Genomic DNA, 22,720 nt, shown 5'->3' on the forward strand with positions numbered 1-22,720 from the left:
ATTATGTCTTGTTTATGAAACAGGACATAATTTTTTGCAGTTAAAAAAGTTTGGGTAAGCTGTAAAATATTTAGGTTTCAAACTGGCATCTTCATATGTCAACGAAGCCATTTAAAGTAATGATTACACTATCTCTACTGAAAGACTATCCAAACAGCCATGATCACTGTCATCCATCCATCCATCCATCCATCCATCCATCCATCCATCCATCCATCCATCTCAAAGACTGACTCCCAAACCAGAGGGAGCGTTCCACTTTTTTCCAGTTGGTAACCATAAATTCACACTTAGAAGAGCTAAATAGAGCTATATAGATACTATATAGCTATATATATACCCCGCCTCCCGCCCATAGACTGCTGGAGATAGGCACCAGCTTCCCCGCGACCCACTAATGAATAAGCGGTAGAGAATGACTGACTGACTGACTATTTACATATATATATATATATATATATATATATATATACAGTGTTTTTACAAAAAATAAATAAATAATTCCAGCTGCTTAACACTTAGCTGCGAACCATTGTAGTGTCAAGATCATGGCATTTGGATGCCAACAGGACTACATCATCAACAAAAGACAAAGATGAGACCCTAAGGTTCTCGAACCAGAAACCCACCTCTCTACGACTATGCTTTGAGAACCAGTCCATTGTTGGGACCCACAGCCATGGTTACAACGTAAAAGGCCAGAACAGACTTTTCTGGAACTTTCAAAATAAATTGCATTAACCTACTTCCGGCACAGCCAAGCAAACTGTAGCAGCGGACTTCCCATGATGCCACTGGCTGCATAAAAGCACCCCCTTTCCAATGGTCCGATCTCTACCATCTGGGACTCCGCTGAGAGACTGGCCGGAGAGGAACAGCGCGCTAATGTCTTTTTGCTGGCAAACAGACATAAACTCTTCAGCTGGATCCAAAGGTGTCATGCAATCCTACGACCATATGCATAAGTTAAGCACTGATGAATTACTGTTGAAAGAATCCGGTATTCATTCATAAAAAGGGGTAAATTAAGGTATAAGCATTGCTTACTTTCTCTCTGTGGCCTGCAGAAGCAAACTGGCCCAGAGAAGTCCCCAGTGGAGACGCTGTCTCTACAAGCCGAGTGAAGTGGTTTTCCCTGCCTGAGAGAAGGACAACCGAGACCGCATCACCATGGTTACGGTAACGTGCAGTTTGGCCGCTGACAGAACAGCCACCACTCCCCACAGCTAAGGAGGTTAGCTGTAGCTAACCGTTTAAAGACTGTGGACGTTTCTTCAAACTTCGCTGCCTTGGACAACGTTCTTCACCACAGTTCATGAGGTTCAGTGTTTGGGCAGAATAATATAGAAGTGATTTACATTGAAATGATCTAAACGTTTTTCATTTTATGAAGTTTGGTTCTGTGTTCTTTGTATGTTTTTAAAATTAAGACAAACTTTACTTGAAGGGTGATTTTAAACAAAAGATTCATAACGCGCCGTCCGCGCTTATGCATTTTAACCCTTTTATTGACGGTATTTTTAAAGGTGTGTGTTTGATTCTGGTGCTAAGCTATCAGCCTCCTTTGTTAGCTTCAACTGCTAACGGCTAAGGACACGTGCTTGCTGCCAAATATTTACCCAGAAAGGTTCAGTTTTCAATCCAGTAAAAAATGTGTCCCTAACATCATTTTACTAAATTTGATAACTAAGTAAACACCATTAAGCCCCATTTCTCCAGAAAGATTTGGCTCTTTTCCAAAATATTCCCTTAATGATATTTCTTTAAATATTATTTTAATAAATAAAGGCAGCTAATGAGACACCGTTGAGAAATGGTCATCCAGAAGGTTGATTTTATTCAGCAAATCATTATTTAAAACATTATTTTATTAAAATAATATTTTATCTGATCTTGCATTGTAAATGGTTGTCTAAACGTTTGCTGATTATTTCCTAAGTTGGTTCCAAGACTAACTTAACTTCACTTCCAGATTCTTCAAGATAATCCTTGGTCCTCAAACATAAATAACATTGCATGGTAATGTTGCATCACTCCTTCAGTCATGGTTTTCAATCATCTTTAATCAACTTGTTGATATTGTACGTAGCCCATTAGTCTTCGTTATTCTTTAATTCTGCTTGGTAGTTAATTGGATTGTTTTAGCATAGTAAAGAGTTTGTTGATTGAAATATGTTTGACTTTGAGTTGATTTATTTTTGTTAATAAATTATTGTATTTTAAGAAATTGTGTGAATTCATTCCATGTGTGTGCAAAGTTTGCTGTTCAATAATGTCAGAGCTTGGCTCATCCCTTTCAATTTTGTCCTAATACCATCGCCTTACTGGGCTGGTATTCACAGGACAACGCTTAACAGACTGGAATATTATTTGATAAAATATTAAAATATTAATATTAAATATTAAATAATATTATCAGATTCATAATCCTAACACCATAAAAGCCACAAACAAGATTCGAGACAAGGGGCAGCCTTGGAGTCCAACCCACTACTTGTGCCACCATATCCCTGAAATTCCTGAAACAGACCCCCACAAAATACCTTGGGGAACACAAGACTTGGAAACACATGTAGACCAGAGAAGCAAACTCCAATGAGTTCTCTTAAACATTCCACGTGGGTAAAGATCTGGTCCTCTGTTCCACCACCAGGATGAAAGCATTGCTCCTACTGAATCCATGGTTCAACAATCAGTTGAAGCCTCCTCTCCCACATCCTAGAGAAGTTTTTTCACGTTTTGCCCTAAATAAAAAATGCTATGTGTGGCTGAAGGCTAACACTACACATCATCCTGAACACACCATCCCAACTGCGAAACATGGTGGTGGTCCAGTCTCTGTTTTTTTTTACTCTACTAAAAACACCAATGAAATACATCAATGTATTTCATTGTATTTGTGTTTGTAATGTGATAAACAGTAAAAAGAAGTTAAAGAGGTACAAATACTTTTGCAAGTCTCTGTATTACTGCTTAAATTCATTTCTCTTTAAATGTTTTATTTTATTGCACGTTTAAGTAAACTATGAAGAGTTTATTATCATTATTACAAATTTATTTCATTAACTTTCATGCACAAAACGTAGAATAAATAAACAGCAGAAATTGACATTTTTTCTGCATGGTTTATGCACTCATTCAGCAAGGCCTAAAGGTATAACTAGTCATTTAATTGTAACTTGATAGTCAGTTGCACATTTCTTTGAATCCGAGTATGCTATTTTAAATAACTGCACAATATCTTTTCTTATGCTGTGAAGTTGGTCTTAATGTACAGTCTCTTATTCTTACTTTCTGTTTCTATATTTTTCCTCTGTTTGAATCTGCATGCTTCGACTTGCTACGGATGCACCTGAATTTCCCCACTGAGGGACAGTAAAGGTTATTTCTATTTCAAAGCAAGAGAATTGTGATTTGCATTGAAAGAAGAAGACTCCCATCTGTTTTTAAAACAGTGTATGGGGTGAGACAGGTCCCATGGCAGCAGACAGAGTGAACCTCACTGTCATACCCCAGATAAGTTCTTGTATGTCTGTATGTCTAGGGGCTGGTTAACCACGTGCAAGCGATGTTTCTGAATTGAGTTCAACACAGACAGGAAACCATATGTCTGTGCTCTCCAGTATGCCTGGCCTACACCCACACACACAGGCACAGAGACACACACACTTGCATTCAGAGGCTTTGACAGAGACCTGTTTTCTCTTTGCAGCTTTGTGCGAGGCACCGTGCACACAGCTGCATGTACACAACCTCTGTGGAGATTGTGTAAGAGACATTTAAGCGTGATGCCAAAGTTGTATTTCCAATTCTTGTTTGTGTTGACGGCACGTTCACATTGCAGTAGCAACCAGAACAAAAGCTCTCAAAAGGTCCACATCAAACATTGTTAATAAACACGATGACAGCAAACACGCATGATGAGAAAATCTTCAAATGATACAACTCACTGATAGGATTGCAGACACAAGACCAGAGTTACTCACTTACACATGAAATGTGATGAAGGCCTGCAGATGTTTTGGTACTAGCTTTGTAATAACAGCTGTGTCAACACTGTGCAATATATGTGCTTCTTTTGCCATGCTTGACTGGGCTATATATCTGAAATGCATGATAATATAAAATTCTCTGAAGTCAAATAAGCAGTCACAGCATGTGTGAATAGGAAAACATGTTTGTCAAATTTTATCCTTTCTGTTTTTAAGCATAAAATATGGTTGTTTTAATTTTGGCTAACCCAAAATGATGTAAGTAGCAAAAGTGCCAGGAAGTATGAGTTTTAAAACCATGTATATGTGAGCACGTGTCACTCCCCACCAACAGCACTGGAACAGTGAGATACATTTCATTATTTTTGCTGTAGAATGTGAACATTTGGGTTCCACGTAGAGCATGTAATTAATTGAATTTAGCTTCCAGTTTGGATTTGGACAAAGAAAAAAATAACAACTTAATTATCCACAAAGCAGTGTTAATTTTGACAGAAGGTTTTTGTTTAGTTTTAGTCTTGTGAGTAAAATGTCATTTAGTTTCAGTCATAATTTTGTCTTCAGAAATGTTTTAGTTTTAGTCAAATTATAAGAATTTACAGTTTACATATATTTTAGACAAATATATCGTGTATATTTAGTCGACCAAAATGTATGTAAAATGTAAATACGTTTTCATCAATCTAATTCATAATTCATTAAAATTTTTAAAGAATTATGTTTTTAACCAGTTATGTCATAATGTTAATGTTTGAATATGCAATACACACAAAATCAGATTGAACCTTTTCCACGAATCTTTATTTTTCTGACCTTTTGACAATATCTAAATAGTTGAACCAGTTGGCTTCCTCTGCCTGGAATCTAAAAGGCACTGTTTATAACAAATTACATATTGTCATCTGAAGTCTTTATCTTTAATCTGAAGTCAAATACAAAGTGAAAAGAAGCAAAGTTTTTTCCTTGTATCACCTTATTTTTATAAGCTCTTTTTTAATAGCTTTAAAATGATCTGTTAGGGAGATTAACTGATTCTATTATCTAAGGTTTATTTAACATGTTTGCTTAATCTTTTTTTTACTTCTGATTGCTGTTCTGTCTCTTTAACATTAACATACCAGAAAGAGTTGGTATATGTTAGCATAGGAAAGCATAGTAGTACGGCAAATTAAAAACACAACAATAGTTAATGAAATAAGGTTTGCCTTAAAATGTTTACTCTTGTATGGCGATCTGAGTCACTTGTCTGCAAATGTCATTTAAGATTAGTTGTATTTTTACCTGAAATCATCATCCTGCATGGTTTACAAGTCGTCTTATTTTCATTAAGGTCAAACGCATCGTGTCCATACATCTGCTCTCCTCTTACTCCCTGACATTGTCTAATGACCTATTTATGTGTGAATACATATTTAAAAGGCCAGTCTCTTCCTTTTGGGTTTTAATCAAATCTGTGGCCCCACCATGCTACTATAAAAAACTGTCAATTTTCTTTTTTAGGTAATTTTTTTAAAGAAAAACTGAGCACTATATTCATATTCTAGCAATGAAAATGTCAAGAGTTCTTGCATAAATAAACACAATATTAACAGCTAAATGGAAGTTTTGAGGGGCAAAAGGTGAAATCAAGCCATTTCTTATCAGTTGAATGTATCCGGACATGTTGTGACGTGGATTTGAAATGACTAAACTTTAAAGACCCTTTCTGCTCTTCCAAAAAGCAACGTTGAGATGAGTCAAATGATTGTTAAAATTAGAACTGCTGATAGAGCTATCATTGGGTTCATCAAACTTGGCGCAATATACTTACTGGGAGCGAACACCATTTTGTCATTGCACTCTTCTTCTGAGCAGGAGCAGATGTGTACCATCCCACTTGTTGAGTTCCTCTCCTTCATCACACAGGTGGAGCTGTTGTAGTCGTCCAGCATGATACCATACAGCAGCATGGACGGATGGTGGCAAAGAGTTTCCACAGAGAATCCCGTCTCATTCTTTCTCCTGAAAGTCAGATGAACAGATTAAACATTAATTAATTTTCTAGTTAACACAATGAAAGGATGGTTCAGGTTTAAAGTCTGGTTGAGCTGAGAGGTTCTGAGCAGTTAATATCTTTCCTCAAGGAGAATCTGCTCTTAACATTGTTTTACAAAAAAATTAATTAAAAACTAACAAGAGTCTGAGAGAGGCAAGAAAAAAGTCGATTATCTAGCATCTTAAAAAACTCCCCATTCTTATAGAAGCACAGTGGTTCAAGCGATGGCATGTTTATTTTGAAGTGTTCTAATCTTTTGAAAATTCAGATAATTACACTGGCAGAATATGTTTAACAAGTGCCTTTTTGCAAAACATTTTCAAGATGGGTTACAGCATATTTTTAAATTATAGTCCAACTTTGTCTTCAGAATAAATATAAAAATAACCATCTAAGATTGCTTGACAATTATTTAAACCCTTATTGTCATGATGCTTATGTTGACTTTAATGTGTGTGATTGAGATCTTGGATCTTTGCTAGAAGGCTAGAGAATACACACCCGTCTGTAATCTCCTCATCCAGCTGCCAGAGATTTAAGGATTTGTGTGACAGCCAGTCTGTCTGTTGATCAACCCTTCCGGTATGAAGTCAAGTTTATCTCTTTGAGCATTTTTCTAGAACTCTGATGACTCTTGTGCTCATGATTTTAACTTATCTTCCTCGAGTTAATCTCCTGTGATCTCTGTGCCTCCCAGGTTGAAGATTCCTTTCCCTGAAGATTACCTGAAGTATCCTCTACCACAAGTATCTTCCCAAGGATCGCCCCAGAAACACCTAAGCAGCTCCTCCGTCTCCAGCAGCCCTGCCTGCCTGCTCTCCAACCCCATCTGTTCACCCTCCATCTGGATCTCAAGCCTTTGTCAGCTCCGTCCTCATAATTTCTTCCCTTTGGAAACTCACTTTCCTCTGTGAAACTGCCTACCTTGAACTGCTACCAGGAGCATCCACAACCCTCAGCCTCTGCTGCCTCCACTCCCCTCCTGTACAAAGTAAACCTCCAAATTCTACAATCATTTTCAAAGTTATCTCCTCAAATTCAGCTAAGCTATCTCTCCTTTTCTACAGACGCTGAGAACCAGTTTACTGAAGCCTTTGTATCACTCAACCCATCCTGTCCCTGTTGAGGGTCAGAAAAGTGACACTTGTTGCCTAAATTTATTTACAGTTGTACAAAATAATAATTTAGCTGTGCTGAAGAAAATGCTGAAATAGGTAGAGGTTGATAATTTCAATGTAGCACGCAACAACAGATAAAATACAGGTCCTTCTCAAAATATTAGCATATTGTGATAAAGTTCATTATTTTCCATAATGTCATGATGAAAATTTAACATTCATATATTTTAGATTCATTGCACACTAACTGAAATATTTCAGGTCTTTTATTGTCTTAATACGGTTGATTTTGGCATACAGCTCATGAAAACCCAAAATTCCTATCTCACAAAATTAGCATATTTCATCCGACCAATAAAATAAAAGTGTTTTTAATACAAAAAACGTCAACCTTCAAATAATCATGTACAGTTATGCACTCAATACTTGGTCGGGAATCCTATTGCAGAAATTACTGCTTCAATGCGGCGTGGCATGGAGGCAATCAGCCTGTGGCACTGCTGAGGTCTTATGGAGGCCCAGGATGCTTCGATAGCGGCCTTTAGCTCATCCAGAGTGTTGGGTCTTGAGTCTCTCAACGTTCTCTTCACAATATCCCACAGATTCTCTATGGGGTTCAGGTCAGGAGAGTTGGCAGGCCAATTGAGCACAGTGATACCATGGTCAGTAAACCATTTACCAGTGGTTTTGGCACTGTGAGCAGGTGCCAGGTCGTGCTGAAAAATGAAATCTTCATCTCCATAAAGCTTTTCAGCAGATGGAAGCATGAAGTGCTCTAAAATCTCCTGATAGCTAGCTGCATTGACCCTGCCCTTGATAAAACACAGTGGACCAACACCAGCAGCTGACACGGCACCCCAGACCATCACTGACTGTGGGTACTTGACACTGGACTTCTGGCATTTTGGCATTTCCTTCTCCCCAGTCTTCCTCCAGACTCTGGCACCTTGATTTCCGAATGACATGCAGAATTTGCTTTCATCCGAAAAAAGTACTTTGGACCACTGAGCAACAGTCCAGTGCTGCTTCTCTGTAGCCCAGGTCAGGCGCTTCTGCCGCTGTTTCTGGTTCAAAAGTGGCTTGACCTGGGGAATGCGGCACCTGTAGCCCATTTCCTGCACACGCCTGTGCACGGTGGCTCTGGATGTTTCTACTCCAGACTCAGTCCACTGCTTCCGCAGGTCCCCCAAGGTCTGGAATCAGCCCTTCTCCACAATCTTCCTCAGGGTCCGGTCACCTCTTCTCGTTGTGCAGCGTTTTCTGCCACACTTTTTCCTTCCCACAGACTTCCCACTGAGGTGCCTTGATACAGCACTCTGGGAACAGCCTATTCGTTCAGAAATGTCTTTCTTACCCTCTTGCTTGAGGGTGTCAATAGTGGCCTTCTGGACAGCAGTCAGGTCGGCAGTCTTACCCATGATTGGGATTTTGAGTGATGAACCAGGCTGGGAGTTTTAAAAGCCTCAGGAATCTTTTGCAGGTGTTTAGAGTTAACTCGTTGATTCAGATGATTAGGTTTATAGCTCGTTTAGAGACCCTTTTAATGATATGCTAATTTTGTGAGATAGGAATTTTGGATTTTCATGAGCTGTATGCCAAAATCATCTGTATTAAGACAATAAAAGACCTGAAATATTTCGGTTAGTGTGCAATGAATCTAAAATATATGAATGTTAAATTTTCATCATTACATTATGGAAAATAATGAACTTTATCACAATATGCTAATATTTTGAGAAGGACCTGTATGTCTTTCACCCTCTGATCACTGATAGAGGGAAAGTCTTTCCAATATGTTTCTTGTTATGTGTCAATTATACATTTAAGCTACATTATTCACTGGAAGCAGCTTTGGTGACAATAGTCTGAAGAGAATTAAAGGTTTATGAAACAGTATTTGCATATATAGATACATTTTTTTAAGATCAAAGTTGTTTTAAGGGTCAAAATGTCTCACTAGAACCATACTTTGACTAATTTGAACTATTCCTTTAAGGAGTGCAGAAGCATTTTAATAAATCAGAATTTCACCCAAAAGTTAATTTATTTCAGTAATTCAATTTAAAGTGAAACTTTTAATCATATTAATTAATTACACACAGAGTGATATCTTCCATGTGTTTATTTTTGTTGACATTTATTGTTCAGGTGAACGGGCAGATACCTATTAGAGTCCGTTATCTCAATGTCAGTTCCCTGGTGTCTCAAAAAATCTGAATATTATATTAGTTAAATGCAAATAATTTTAAATACACAAATGTTCCATTTTGTTCTAAAAAAATCATGGGGAAGACAATCACTGACTGCAGATAAGATACAAAACGTTATTGCTGGCTGTTCCTAGAGGGCTGTATAGAATGCATGCATGGAAAGTTGAGTGGAAGAAGGTGAGTGGTATAAAATTGTGCACAAGCAAACATGATAACTGCTGATTCCTAAGTTGTGTATTGCAGCTTCAAGAGTTACCAAACATAGCTACAGCTGTCACATTCCTTGTGTTTAACCGCTCCTAACCCAAATGCATTCAGTGTGAAGGTTTCGCAGTTAGTGATGATTTTGGGGAGCCATGTCAGCTGCTGCTGTTGGTCCACTGGGTTTTATCAAGTCTAATGTCAGAGCAGCTGTCTATCTGGACATGCTAGAACACATCATGCTTTCCTCTGCTGACAAGTTGTATGGAGATGCTGATTTCATTTTCCAGCAGGACTTGGCACCTGCCTACATTGCAAGTTGTGCCAATACTGGCTTTAATTACCATGGTAACACAAGCAGACTGACTGACCTAAACCCCACAGGGAACATATAGGCTGTTGTCAAGAGGAATATGAGAGACATCAGAACTAACAGCGCAGACGGCAACTCATCTGCATTGTTGCTTCAGGAACCTGGGCTTCCTGTTACTTTTTATAATTAAACTATTAACTGAAACATCATCAGTCCATGTTTTCTTTTCTTTCCTTTCTATGCCACTGCAATGTACTGTTGTATGTGTTTTTGCTGTCTTGTCGCTGAAATGTGCTATACAAATAAACGTGACTTTCTGAAGAGCTCTTTAGAACCACAGACTGAGCTCCTCCATGCCCCCTTGCATTGATGCAGGATGTCAGGCAATAGCACCTCAACCAAATACTGAGTGCAGATGCTGTACAGTGCATGGACATTTTCAATTTAGTTCAATTTATTTATATTGCGCTTATTTAAGGCACTTCACAAAAACCCAGCCAATTTATATGCAGAAAGATTGTCATTTCGGTCCAATCATACAGATATTCAGTCAATTTGAATTTTAATCTAATTATCAAACAATGCAGTCAAGTTCAGTTTAGTATACCACATCATACCATACCATACCACTTTATTTCTAAAGGACTTTAAAACAACCTAACAGCTGACCAAAGTGTTGCAGAAAAATGTACAACGGAACAAGAATAAAACAATAAAACAGCTATAAGAAACTACAGGGGTTGGACAATGAAACTGAAACACCTGGTTTTAGACCACAATAATTTATTAGTATGGTGTAGGGCCTCCTTTTGCGGCCAATACAGCGTCAATTCATCTTGGGAATGACATAAACAAGTTCTGCACAGTGGTCAGAGGGATTTTAAGCCATTCTTCTTGCAGGATAGTGGCCAGGTCACTACGTGATACTGGTGGAGGAAAACGTTTCCTGACTCGCTCCTCCAAAACACCCCAAAGTGGCTCAATAATATTTAGATCTGGTGACTGTGCAGGCCATGGGAGATGTTCAACTTCACTTTCATGTTCATCAAACCAATCTTTCACCAGTCTTGCTGTGTGTATTGGTCCATTGTCATGCTGATACACGGCATCGCCTTCAGGATACAATGTTTGAACCATTGGATGCACATGGTCCTCAAGAATGGTTCAGTAGTCCTTGGCAGTGACGCGCCAATCTAGCACAAGTATTGGGCCAAGGGAATGCCATGATATGGCAGCCCAAACCATCACTGATCCACCCCCATGCTTCACTCTGGGCATGCAACATGGCCGGACTGCTATTTGGCTATAGCAGCCCTGCCATGTATATTGACCCTGTGGAGCTCCCGACGGACAGTTCTGGTGGAAACAGGAGAGTTGAGGTGCACATTTAATTCTGCCGTGATTTGGGCAGCCGTTGTTTTATGTTTTTTGGATACAATCCGGGTTAGCACCCGAACATCTCTTTCAGACAGCTTCCTCTTGCGTCCACAGTTAATCCTGTTGGATGTGGTTCGTCCTTCTTGGTGGTATGCTGACATTACCCTGGATACCGTGTCTCTTGATACATCACAAAGACTTGCTGTCTTGGTCACAGATGCGCCAGCAAGACGTGCACCAACAATTTGTCCTCTTTTGAACTCTGGTATGTCACCCATAATGTTGTGTGCATTTCAATATTTTGAGCAAAACTGTGCTCTTACCCTGCTAATTGAACCTTCACACTCTGCTCTTACTGGTGCAATGTGCAATCAATGAAGACTGGCTACCAGGCTGGTCCTATTTAGCCATGAAACCTCCCACACTAAAATCACAAGTGTTTCAGTTTCATTGTCCAACCCCTGTATCACTCAATGTGTAATCGATCTATATGTAAGTTTCATGTTTTGAATTGAATTGCTGTTATAATTAAATGTTTTAAATGATAATCTAATTTATTGAAGTTCAACAGTTTCTAGTCATCCTGTGTATTCCTGTGTACCTGCGTGGAAAAAGATGCTTTTCTTATTCCTTGTACTTACCAGATAGCAACACAGACTTCATCAAGGAAAATACAGATGGACGTAATAGAGCAGTCGGACATGCAGCTTTCTTTGCCATTGCAGGAAGAACTTTGTTTATCACAGAACTTACAAAGTTGTCTCAAGGGGTACATGGGCACACCTGGTACACCTGCACATCAAACACATAAAAACATTCAACAGATTGTTTTCATGTTCATAAGCACTGCTGTCCTATAACTGTTGTGACTCTCCATGCACAGGAATTTACAGAGAGATAGTTGTGAAATGAACAACTCATTAATTCAGACACCTGTTCTCAGGGTATCTGTATGGTTACAACACAATGTTGCCTATTCTGTGAGTCAACATCAAACAGTGTGTCTCACAGATTTATTCCATACCAGTTTCAGACATACACCTGAAACTGCATTTATACTTGTGAGTATTGTGGGTTAGATGAAAGAGGATAATAAAGAGGAGGTAATAGAAAGATTCGTAGTATAACAAGGATAAAAGCCAACATATGACATTCAGCATATGATAATAATAACTTAGGGAAGCTGTAAAGAAAGCTATGACTGCACTTCTGTATGCTTATAGGACACATTCACACATCTAGCAGGCTGCTGTTAGAAACTTGGATATCCAGTTATATGCAACTGTATTTGTACTCCTTCAAATTTTTTATATTTTGTTGTGCTACAACCACCTACTTCAGTTCATTTTATAGGGATTTTAAGTGACAGATCAACACAAATGTCACTTGAGTCATTGTCCTGCTGGTAGATGAAGTATTTTGGAGACTTTTATTTCTTTTTATTCAGGGTTTTCCTGTATTTAGCTCCACCTAAACTTAAGTTTCACAAACTACATCACAAATGTCCTAAAAGATACATTTTATCATCTGAGGAACATTGCCAGAGTGTGATTATTGTAATGCTCTGCTTTATAGTCTTCCTAAAAGAAATTTAGTTCCACTACAGCTACTTCAGAACTCGGCGAATGCTGATAAGCACCAGAAGATAAGCTTATGTAACACCAATTTAAAAAAAAAGTCTCTGCATTGGTTACTTGTCCATTTTAGAACTGATTTTAAGGTATTTAAAACTCATAATGGTTTTAGCCCACCCTATTCTTCAGACTTGCTTCTGTCGCTCACCCCATCCTGTCATATGTTTAAGATTATTGTTCTTTACATGTTTACTTGTATGGTCTTATTTTTAGGGTTTTATAAATTTTATTTCTTTATTTTCTTTCAATGTCTGCCACAGTAAAAGCCTGTTGCCCTCTGCATTTTAATTTGGCCATCAGCTGCACCATTTCTTCATTTTATCTTTCTTATTTTTTGTTAAATAAACATATACTTCCAGTGTTTCTTCTGTAATCTACCCGTTTGTGTTTCCATAATTCCTTATCCTTTATAATTGGTGGATTTCTCACATTTTCTTCATATCTTTACCATCAATAATAATCTGTTTTATCTTTCGGTTTACTTGATTTGATCATGTGTGTATCTCTTAATCTCTATAAAATACTCTGTTACACCTAAATTTAAGAAAAGTCTTCAGTAAATAAGGTTCGATTGATTGATTGATCTATCTTCCCATCAACTCTGACCAGTTTCCTGTCCCTGATGAAGAATAGCATCCCCACACCATGACACTGCCACCACCATGTTTTACTGCAAGGATGGTGGGTTAAGGATGATGTGCAGTGTTAGTTTTCTGCCACACAGTGTTTTGCAAGTAAGTTAGTAAGTTCAATTTTGGACCCATCTAAGCAGAGCACTTTCTTCTAGGGCTTCTAGGCTGTGCATTTTCACTGCACATTTATGGCCAATTAAAAGGATTAAATTCGTCACACACATTCATTAAAAACATTAGACAGACTGTGGAACGTCAGCATGTGTAATCCAGCATGTATACTGGCGATATAAAGAGAGACAGCAATGTGAACTGCCTGCGTCAGTCAGTGTGTGTGACATAGTGCCATCGGTATTGAGGCACAGCTATTCACTGCCTCAACTTGCCTTTCTCTCATATATTTGAATTGGCTATTTGTAAATTCATCGATTTTGACCATAAACATGTTGAAATCATACAGAAAACTAATTTATAGAACAGTCAAGTGGAGAAAGTGATTTTCTCTTATCATACATAGTATTTTACTCCTTATGATGATAGGTGATGCACTGCCTCCCCTGACTGTATGTCATTGCTATATTCGTTCAGCATTTGTGCGTATGGAAGTGATAAGGCTGTACCAGATATTTTCGGTATGAATACATGAACAGTTATACCCCTGATCTACAATGAAAACCACTTCCAGAAGAACACCATTACGTATGACTTGCACTTTCATTCTTAGGGTATCAAGGAATACTGAAATAGACCACAACCACAGGAATAAAATGGTAAGCCAGTGCTAAGTTACATTACAAGCTCAATTCATGAGTGACCTAGAAGTGTGAATTGTCAGGTACAGCACAAGGTTTGCTTGGTTGTAGTAAAATGAAAACCCTAAACGATCTCTAACCTTTAATAAGAGATGGTAAGTGACAATTGCCTTCATATATCAAAAAAAGTGTGGTGTGTTTTATGGAAACTTGAACGTAATTGCAAGCCATCTTGTAGAAATAAGGAATAGATGGAAAAAAACCTGTAGTCTAAACCAGCAAATGATTCACAGGGTTTCCATTAACCACGAGGTATATGGCTAATTATACAGACAGGCTGAGATGTACAGAGTCATTGACTCCACATGACTGTCTGTCATTACAGCTGAAATCAGCTCATCACGAAGAGCCAGTTCTTTTAAAAGCCTAGCTGCATTGTTTAATTTCATCTCCCATGGGAACTAGGACGTACAGTACATTACATTGTACAGAACAAGTGTGTTATCTGGGCTGGCAAATAAATTTTTAAAATATTATTCTTGTTATTGTCTTTCACATGACTTGAGCTGCCAGTGCCTCTGCCTCTGATCTTTGACCTGCTCAGTCAGGCCTCTTCTACTCATGCCTGGCAGGATATAAAAGGTAAAGAGGTAAGCCCCTACAACCTGTGAGCTTAAGGTTGTTTTACATCAACAGTTCAGAGTTTTCTTTTACTTTCGGTGAAGTTATTATAACTAACAGATCCCTTACCTCGTAGATAGCTGTCATATTATAATCAGATGGCAGATCAGTGAAGAAATTCTCAGACTGCTTTTAAACTGACAATGTTTAGTGTTTAACTTAATTCCCCAAATTCATTCTAGCTTTGCTCTCTGACAATCGCAGAGGAACATATAGTCCACATAACAGCACAGATCTGTAACTTCTTAAACCCTCTTAAGCCCCCCTCATTGGGTCCGCAGGGCTTTTTTACAAGCGGTTTTCTCTCCACCTCTAAAATCATGCCGGACACAGCTAAATCCTTCACAAGAGGAGGGTTTACTTTTAATAAAACAATTAGCCAAATTAGTTTTTCACCAATATTTTCGGTTTTACAGCAATTTAAACACCCAAGATCACATTTAAAGGTCCTTCAGACAGGGATGACTCTGAACACAATGCAACATAAAACCCCTTTCTTTTTGTAGCAAACACCTATGTCCGGTATCATTAGGGGGTTCAAAAAATTGGATTTAGTCTTTGTTTAATCACAAATAAATCAGACATAGTCAGAGTTGCAATAGTTTGCAATGGTTTCACTGGAAAGGTTTTCTATTATGTCTTACCTTTACATAAGTACCAACAGTTCGCATTTAGACTTTATAAATGTGGCGCACACTCATGACTGCTGCTCAGTCTATGGCGGCCATCAGACTCAGAGTGAAAGAAGAGAGCCAGAGGAGGCTGCAGGCAGCAAGACGAAACACTATGGATAAGTACAGGAGAGAGGGAAGCCATGGAGCAGTTTCAAACTAAAGGGTACAGACTAAAGTATGTGTAAGGGTAAGCTAACGCTACCCAACGCTGGCTTGCTATTGTGGTCATATACACAATAATTCCAGCATACAATGAAAGATACTGCAAGTAAGCAGGCACTAAAAGTAGTAACGATTGGACGTAACCCTTACTAATGGAAAACCCCATGAAGCGAGCAGAGCTGTATCGAACCACGCTGAGTAAGGTCTACTGGAGAAGGGACATTATAAACCAATGACTAACTGACAGACAAGTCCTAAATCCAGTCTTTAAGTTGAGTTTGAGCCTCTGACTGAACTAACCCAGTGTATCGCTGGCCTTTCATTTAGACTGCCAAATTTAGTTGTTATCATCAAAACTCTTTAGAGCAAACATTTTTCAAGTACCACATCTTTGGACTAAAAAAGTCCTCTATGCAGTAGGGAGATATTTTGTATAACTGATAACAATTTAATCATGATGAGCATCTCTCCTTTTACAAAAAACAACAGCCCCCCCACACATCTTAAAACCAAAATACAGGCAAAACAACAGCAGTCAGCACTGGTAAAATCAGTGGACCTGGCAGAATGTCAAACTGTGAAAACAAACAAGGTCGGTGGTAGATTTGAGGTTTTTACAACCCAAAGAATCATTATGGACAAACACCAGCGACTGATTGTGTTCAGGCCATGGCCTCCTCTCAGCAGACTGGTTGTGGGTGCTTGTGTGACACCTGATCTGTGATGGTCAGGTTATTCATTTAACTGGAAGCCCAGGTAATTTATTTTCAACACACATTCCGTCACACTAAGCTGAATTTGTGCAAGGCAGAAAGTTAACTGCAGAACACCCACACACCAACTGAGGGACGGATAAAACCACCAGAGGGTTTGAGTCAGGGGCGGGGGCTTCAGGAGGGGCTGGGAGAACGGCACGCCCCGAGCACAGGGGCGTGCCGTTTGAGAAGGAGGGCCCTCTCCTGGTTGTATCCAGATGAGCACAGTATATGCCCAAAGGAATAACGTACTTTAAAACCTTTCAAGTCTACATGGGGGTTTTAACGGGTGCCACAGACAGGACTGAGTGATGGTTTCTAAAAGCTTTACAAGACCGACTCACTTTAACGATGTAGCAGGCGTAAAATATAGAATAAAAAGTTGCTCTGCATGACTGGCTTTATTTTCACTCTTACATTTAACTTTATGACACGCAAATTTTCAAGTGGATCACCGATATTTTCTCCAGGTGTATTTTGGATATTCCAACAGATATACGATCAATGAAGTGTTTTTGGTTTTTGAAGCGACTGTGGGCTCATCAGCGTCTGAGTTTGAAAACCAGATCCTGGGCTCTATAAATAAAAATGGAATAGATCTGTCTAAATGCTGCGGACAGGGCTATGATGAGGCCGCGAGTATTCAGGTGTACAGGCAAGAATAACAGAGAGGGAGCCCCTTGCCGGTTATGTTCATTGCGCTGCTCATAACCTCAACCTTGCTCTCAACGACTCTGTTAAAAGTGGAGTGAAGCAGTTCTATGACACTGTAGAGAACTCGTACAACGTTTTTGGACACAGTATCAAACGATGGGCGCTCCTCAGTGAATTAATGATGCCAGAGAGCAGAACTGTTACAATAAAACACCTCTGTCCCACTCGCTGGTCATCTCAACATGAAGCGCTTTTTGCGTTAAGGCACAGATATGGAGACATGATAAAAGCCCTCATCAAAATATCCCTGACCAGTGACAAAAAAGAGGAGCGCAGTGAAGCAATTGCGCTCAAGAATACCACAAGCAAATTTTCTTTCATATTTTTGGTCAACATGCAAACCAAGATTCTTGAATGCATAAACGCTGCCTCACAGTTACTGCAAGCTAAGGACGTGGATATTCTGAAAGCATCTACTCTTCTGCAAAAGGCCATCAGCATTTTGATGAAGTTTAGGGAGCAATTTGCTGAAGCTAAGTCTGCTCTAGGCAGAAAATGGGGAAGTCAAACACAGTTTGAAGCAACCAGGGCCAGAAATGTTAAGCATCACTTTGATGAATTTTCTGAAGACACTGACACAGAGAGCAACTTTCGGGTGCACGTTTTTATTGCCTGTCTTGATATTATCATCCAGCAACTGTCCCAAAGATTCACCAGCTTAAACAGAACTGTGAAAATGTTTGAGGCAATTCACCCCAACACACTGCTGCAAGCAGGAGATGAGGATTTACACCAAGCTGCCTGGCAGCTTAGTGAGCACTACAGTCGGGACATCGGCCCCAGCTTACCTGACCAGCTGCTTTGTTTTAGAACCTCTTTTCGGGACCAGTTAACAAAGCAAAAATCTGTTGCGGATCTGGCAAAAATGCTCCTTGTCAACCACCCAGCAGTAACGTCTACATTCAGTGAGGTTTGCACCGCCCTCCTTTTATTTTTGACTCATCCCATCACCGTTGCAACCTCTGAGTGCTCATTGTCCAAGTTAATACTAATTAAAAACCACTTGAGGGGCACAGTGGGACAGGAGAGACTGAGTGGACTTGCCATGTTGTCCATAGAGAATGAGAGAGCAAAGAAACTGGACACACACAGCATCGTGGAAGAGTTCGCAGAGCGCAAGGCTCGTCGTACGCACTTCAAAGCCTAAAGTACTTCATATTGAAATTTTGTTTGTGAACATATAGGCTGCTGTGCCAGTTTTACCAAACCTAAAATCTACTTATTTGAAATAGATAAGTGGGTGTCAACTGATCCGATGCTGTCCGTGGTGCTGAACTGCTTTGAATTTGTGTTGTTTTATCATTAATTACCATGTAGCCTAATGTTTTTGTTGTTCTCTTGGTGTGTTATATTTCATGTCCTTGATGGACTTCAAAATGACAGTGTTTTTCCCTGTTGCTGAAGCTTGTAAACCCCGCTGTTGCAGGTTTGTGTATGTTGTAAAATGATGTTATGATGAGCTTTATTAAAAGGCCCGGTCATTTGCCCCGCCCCCGGCCTGACTGATTTGTTCCGCCAGTGGTTTGAGTTATAGTCAGCCTGCAAGTCCACTGGCTCTTTTATTATGTTGATAAATCTTTGTTGGACTATTTTGCTACAAATATTGCACAAAACATATTTACATATTTACAGAGCCCAATAAATAAAAACAAACAGTCCATATATCTGTTTGCACTAAATCATATTTTTTTTAGCTTTTTATTAAACATTCATCTGTTAAAAATTGCTCAGTAAAAATGAAAATTCAAATATTTTTTTGCATGTTTTTAAAAAGAATACATGGCTGTGTTATTTTACTAAATACTGTATAAGTGTTAATTGTAGCTGGTAAGAGAGTCTTTATCTAAAGTAAAACAAGTCCTGAACCAAAATGGGCTACTCAGTACTTCAACAAAACCAACATAAAAAGCCAGAATACAGTTTGCAAATTCACTCGAGGAGACAGACCTTACTTTTCTGAGATCAGTTCTCTAGTCTGATAAAACAAAAATTAATGTAATGTCCATCATTGCACTGGGAGGAAAAAGCGGGACACTTATAAGCCTGTGAACAACATGAAACAACAACTGTAAAGTACAAAGCTTGGACACAACTTGGTCTTTCATTCGGACACTGTCCCTCAAGCACACCATTATCATTAGATACACAGTGGCATTACAAAGTCCTGATCTCAGTCTCAGAGAACATTCGTTGTCAGAGATAAAATGGTTTGTGTGGGGAAAAGGCCTATAATCCTGACCCAAAGTTCTTTCAGGATGAACGGGCCAAAATTCCAGCAAACTATTGTGAGAAGCTTTTGCAAGGATCCTGACCCCAGTCCTGACCTTCAGTCAATTTATATAGGATGTTTATAGGATTACAATGTAATAATGAAGCCCATTGTAAGTTCAAAAACTAACTATAATAAAATAAAAATGAAACTGAATGCATTTCCGTGGTATTTACATTGCATTCCAGCAGAGGATTGTTTTTAGAGGATTACTCAGAATGAAATCATCACCTCACTACATCTCAGGAAAGTGGAGGAGAAAACCTTGGATTGTCATTAGGCATACTTTAGATAGTTCCTGAGGGGGCTACATTTAACATGTCTTTCTGCTCTTTGTGGAAAAAATCCAGCTACTGTGACCTGCTCCATTTCCAGCTGGCATTCAGACTGACAAATACAAACTTGTTAGCTCCAGAGAAAGTGATTAAATGTGACTGAAGAGGAGTCAACATTTTTCTGTTATGTAAAATAAAATAAAAAATCTGTCATGAAATCGCTAGAAGTATTGTTTGGTTACAAAATTAAATGTAACAGTGTATATGATATGGTCCCTGAGAACAGGTGTCTGAATGAATGAGTTGTATATTTGGTCTGCGCAGCTCAACCTGCGCCGGAACGACGGGCATCAGAGCTCTGACGTAATTGGGTTTTATAAAATGCTGAGGAAACAAACTTTTAGCCACCATTTCCAAGTTGTAGGTGATGATGTTAGGGGGCAATCTCTGGAGAACTAGAAGCTCGCGGGCGGGTTCACTTTTCCTCCACATTCCCGGAAAAGCTTGAAAGCTGAAAATCTGTCTGATACAAGAAGATCAGAAGATTCATATTTCCCGATTGAAGACTGATAGACGCAAGCCAGGCGCAGGGTTTGTTACCAAGGAAACGAGTTTGCCATTGTTTTTTTCAGTTGACGGCAACGGTTCCTCATATTTTCCCCATTTTGGACGGATGAGAAGTTACCATTTTTTGAGTTGATCAAGGATGCGTGACAATATGGTTCCCCTGTTTTTTCTTCAGACCCACGACAATGCTCAAGCTGGAGAAGAGAAGAAATCGACGTCAAAGTTATTTCGGTCTTTTTATATTAAATTGGATAGGTGTATTTAGAGGTCTGGGCAGGATGAGGCATAGTTAAGGTGATTTTTTTTTTTTTTTTTTGCTGCCAGAATCTACTTGTACACAAGGTCTCTTGTTCCATCATTAAATAACTCCCTCTCTGTTTCCCATACACCATCTGTGTTTTACTAGCTGTCTGAGGATATGAGCTAACCGTGTCAGTGAGGAATATCCTGACAGCAGGAAGGACTGCTGCTATCAAATCATAAGAGCATGCAAATAGCCAAAAATCTGCACACCATACATACAATAGGTTCCCTAAGTGCTGAGGCTGTATTTGAAGCCATAAATAAGTCTCAGAAGGTGTCTTAAATTGGCCCTGTACTGTTTTACAATTTGAAATTCATTTAAATGCATCAAGATAAAATATCTTACCAGGCTGGTTAATTTCAGACTGCATTAAACTGCACCCACTAAGTTTATGTCTCACATGCCATTGCACCCAGGCATCTTTATGACCAGCGCCAGATCCATTACACAAGTTGAATGAGCTGGAGTGAATTTGAAATTAATTTAAATGCACTAAGATAAAATATCTTACCTGGCTGCTTTATTTCAGACTGGAATATTGAATATTTCTGTTTTTAGTTTTCTAATGAAATGTTATTGCAAATAAAACCAGGTGTCCACATGTAGTATTGTTTAGTGATCGCACTTTCTCATATTAAGCTGTTGCTTAATATGCAACAGCAGGCGGCTCTGCTCCTGAAAGTTATCCTTCCACCTCCTCCAGTCTACCAGTCTCTGTTAGTTATCTGTAATCATTTAAATCCTCTGCCTCATTATCTTTGAGACCCCCCCCACCCCCACCCCCACCTTCATTTCAATCCCACTGATTCAGCAAAGTGAACTGAGGCGGAAAAGTGCCTTATATGGTTTTTAAAAAAAAATCTAAGCGAGACCCTTCAGACAGGTTAAAGGGAGTGATCTTTCTATTTTTTTACCCATGCTGAAGCTCAGAAAAATCAGGATAAATACAGAGGACATTATAAGGACAGCACAGGACCTCACTCACATAAACTATGTCAGACAGATAAAAGTGCTCTCTGGAGATTTAAACTGCTGCAATTAGATTTCACAACACAAAGATTGACAAAGAACATCCGTGACAAGAAGACTACTGATCTGCCACTCGGACATTTGTATTGAAAACATATTCATAATGTTGGGGATCTGAACATTTTCATGAAATATGAAAGGCGCAAGCATGGAACCTCCCTGCTGATGGTCATCAACATTAGCCAAAAGCAAACAGAGAGAGGAAAGATAAGGACCGCAAAACAGAGTAAAGCTGACTGGAAAGTTATGGAAGAAGGACAAGGAGTTTCCTGCAATGCATCGTGCCCTAGGGAGGTCAGGGCAGCAGGGAATGAAAGTGTACTACGAACGGAGGATCAGATAATTTCCTTAGAAGTTTGTTTGTTTTATTTTGTATATGCATGACAATTTGTGACGCACAGTGCCCTCACAGTCCTCACAGTCCTTCTGGTATGTGGGATTTCCAGATTGAAAATAGGTCCCACTGTGGGAGGAGGGAAGGAACAAAAAGTGGGCAGGGGTGAGAGGTGTAAAGGGAAGTTGAGCAAATGAGTAGCCAAGTTTACACAGTAGCTAATATTAACTTAGACTTTAAATTCCCATATTGTTTTGGCCAAGCCTTCAAATTGATATCAAGCATAATTCTTTTAGCAGTGGGGGAAATATTTTCATGTTTTGTCCCATTACTGAGGTTGTAGGTGATAGAGCAGGACAAAGTAGCAAAAACTTCTGAAGTGGAAGGCAAATAAGACATCCCTTTAAAATGTTTTACAATGAAATGTATATTTTCATTTGTATATTACACACAGAGTATAGCTGTGTGTAATGCAATCTCAGTATAAACCCAGCTGTTCTGTTTCTGGTTTATTAGAGAACGTTAGAGAACAAACAGCATCATGAAGACCAAGGAACACAACAGATGGGTCAGGGAGAAAGTTTTGGAGAAGTTTCAAACGGGGTTAGATTCTAAAACAATATCACAAGCTTTCAACATCTTACAGAGCTCTGTTCAATCCATCATCTGAAGATACAAACAGTAAATGTTCC

At 39.0% G+C, this 22,720-nt stretch overlaps 1 protein-coding gene across 3 annotated transcripts in view; it reads right to left on the reverse strand.

Annotated features, from left to right (window-relative positions):
- tgfbr2b (transforming growth factor beta receptor 2b) overlaps positions 1 to 22,720 on the reverse strand; it is a 70,844-nt gene that overhangs the window by 46,779 nt on the left and 1,345 nt on the right. For 2 of the 3 annotated variants that reach the window (XM_047361366.1, XM_047361365.1), the window contains exons 2-3: positions 11,888 to 12,038; positions 5,803 to 5,993 (exon numbers count right to left, since the gene is read on the reverse strand). In XM_047361366.1, coding sequence (XP_047217322.1) covers positions 5,803 to 5,993; positions 11,888 to 12,038 — 342 coding nt within the window. The remainder of the gene's footprint in view (positions 1 to 5,802; positions 5,994 to 11,887; positions 12,039 to 22,720) is intronic. The other variant, XM_047361367.1, reaches the window with a different exon arrangement.

The sequence above is a fragment of the Girardinichthys multiradiatus genome, chromosome 3, assembly GCF_021462225.1.
Source record: "Girardinichthys multiradiatus isolate DD_20200921_A chromosome 3, DD_fGirMul_XY1, whole genome shotgun sequence".
Classification (NCBI taxonomy): Eukaryota; Metazoa; Chordata; class Actinopteri; order Cyprinodontiformes; family Goodeidae; genus Girardinichthys; species Girardinichthys multiradiatus.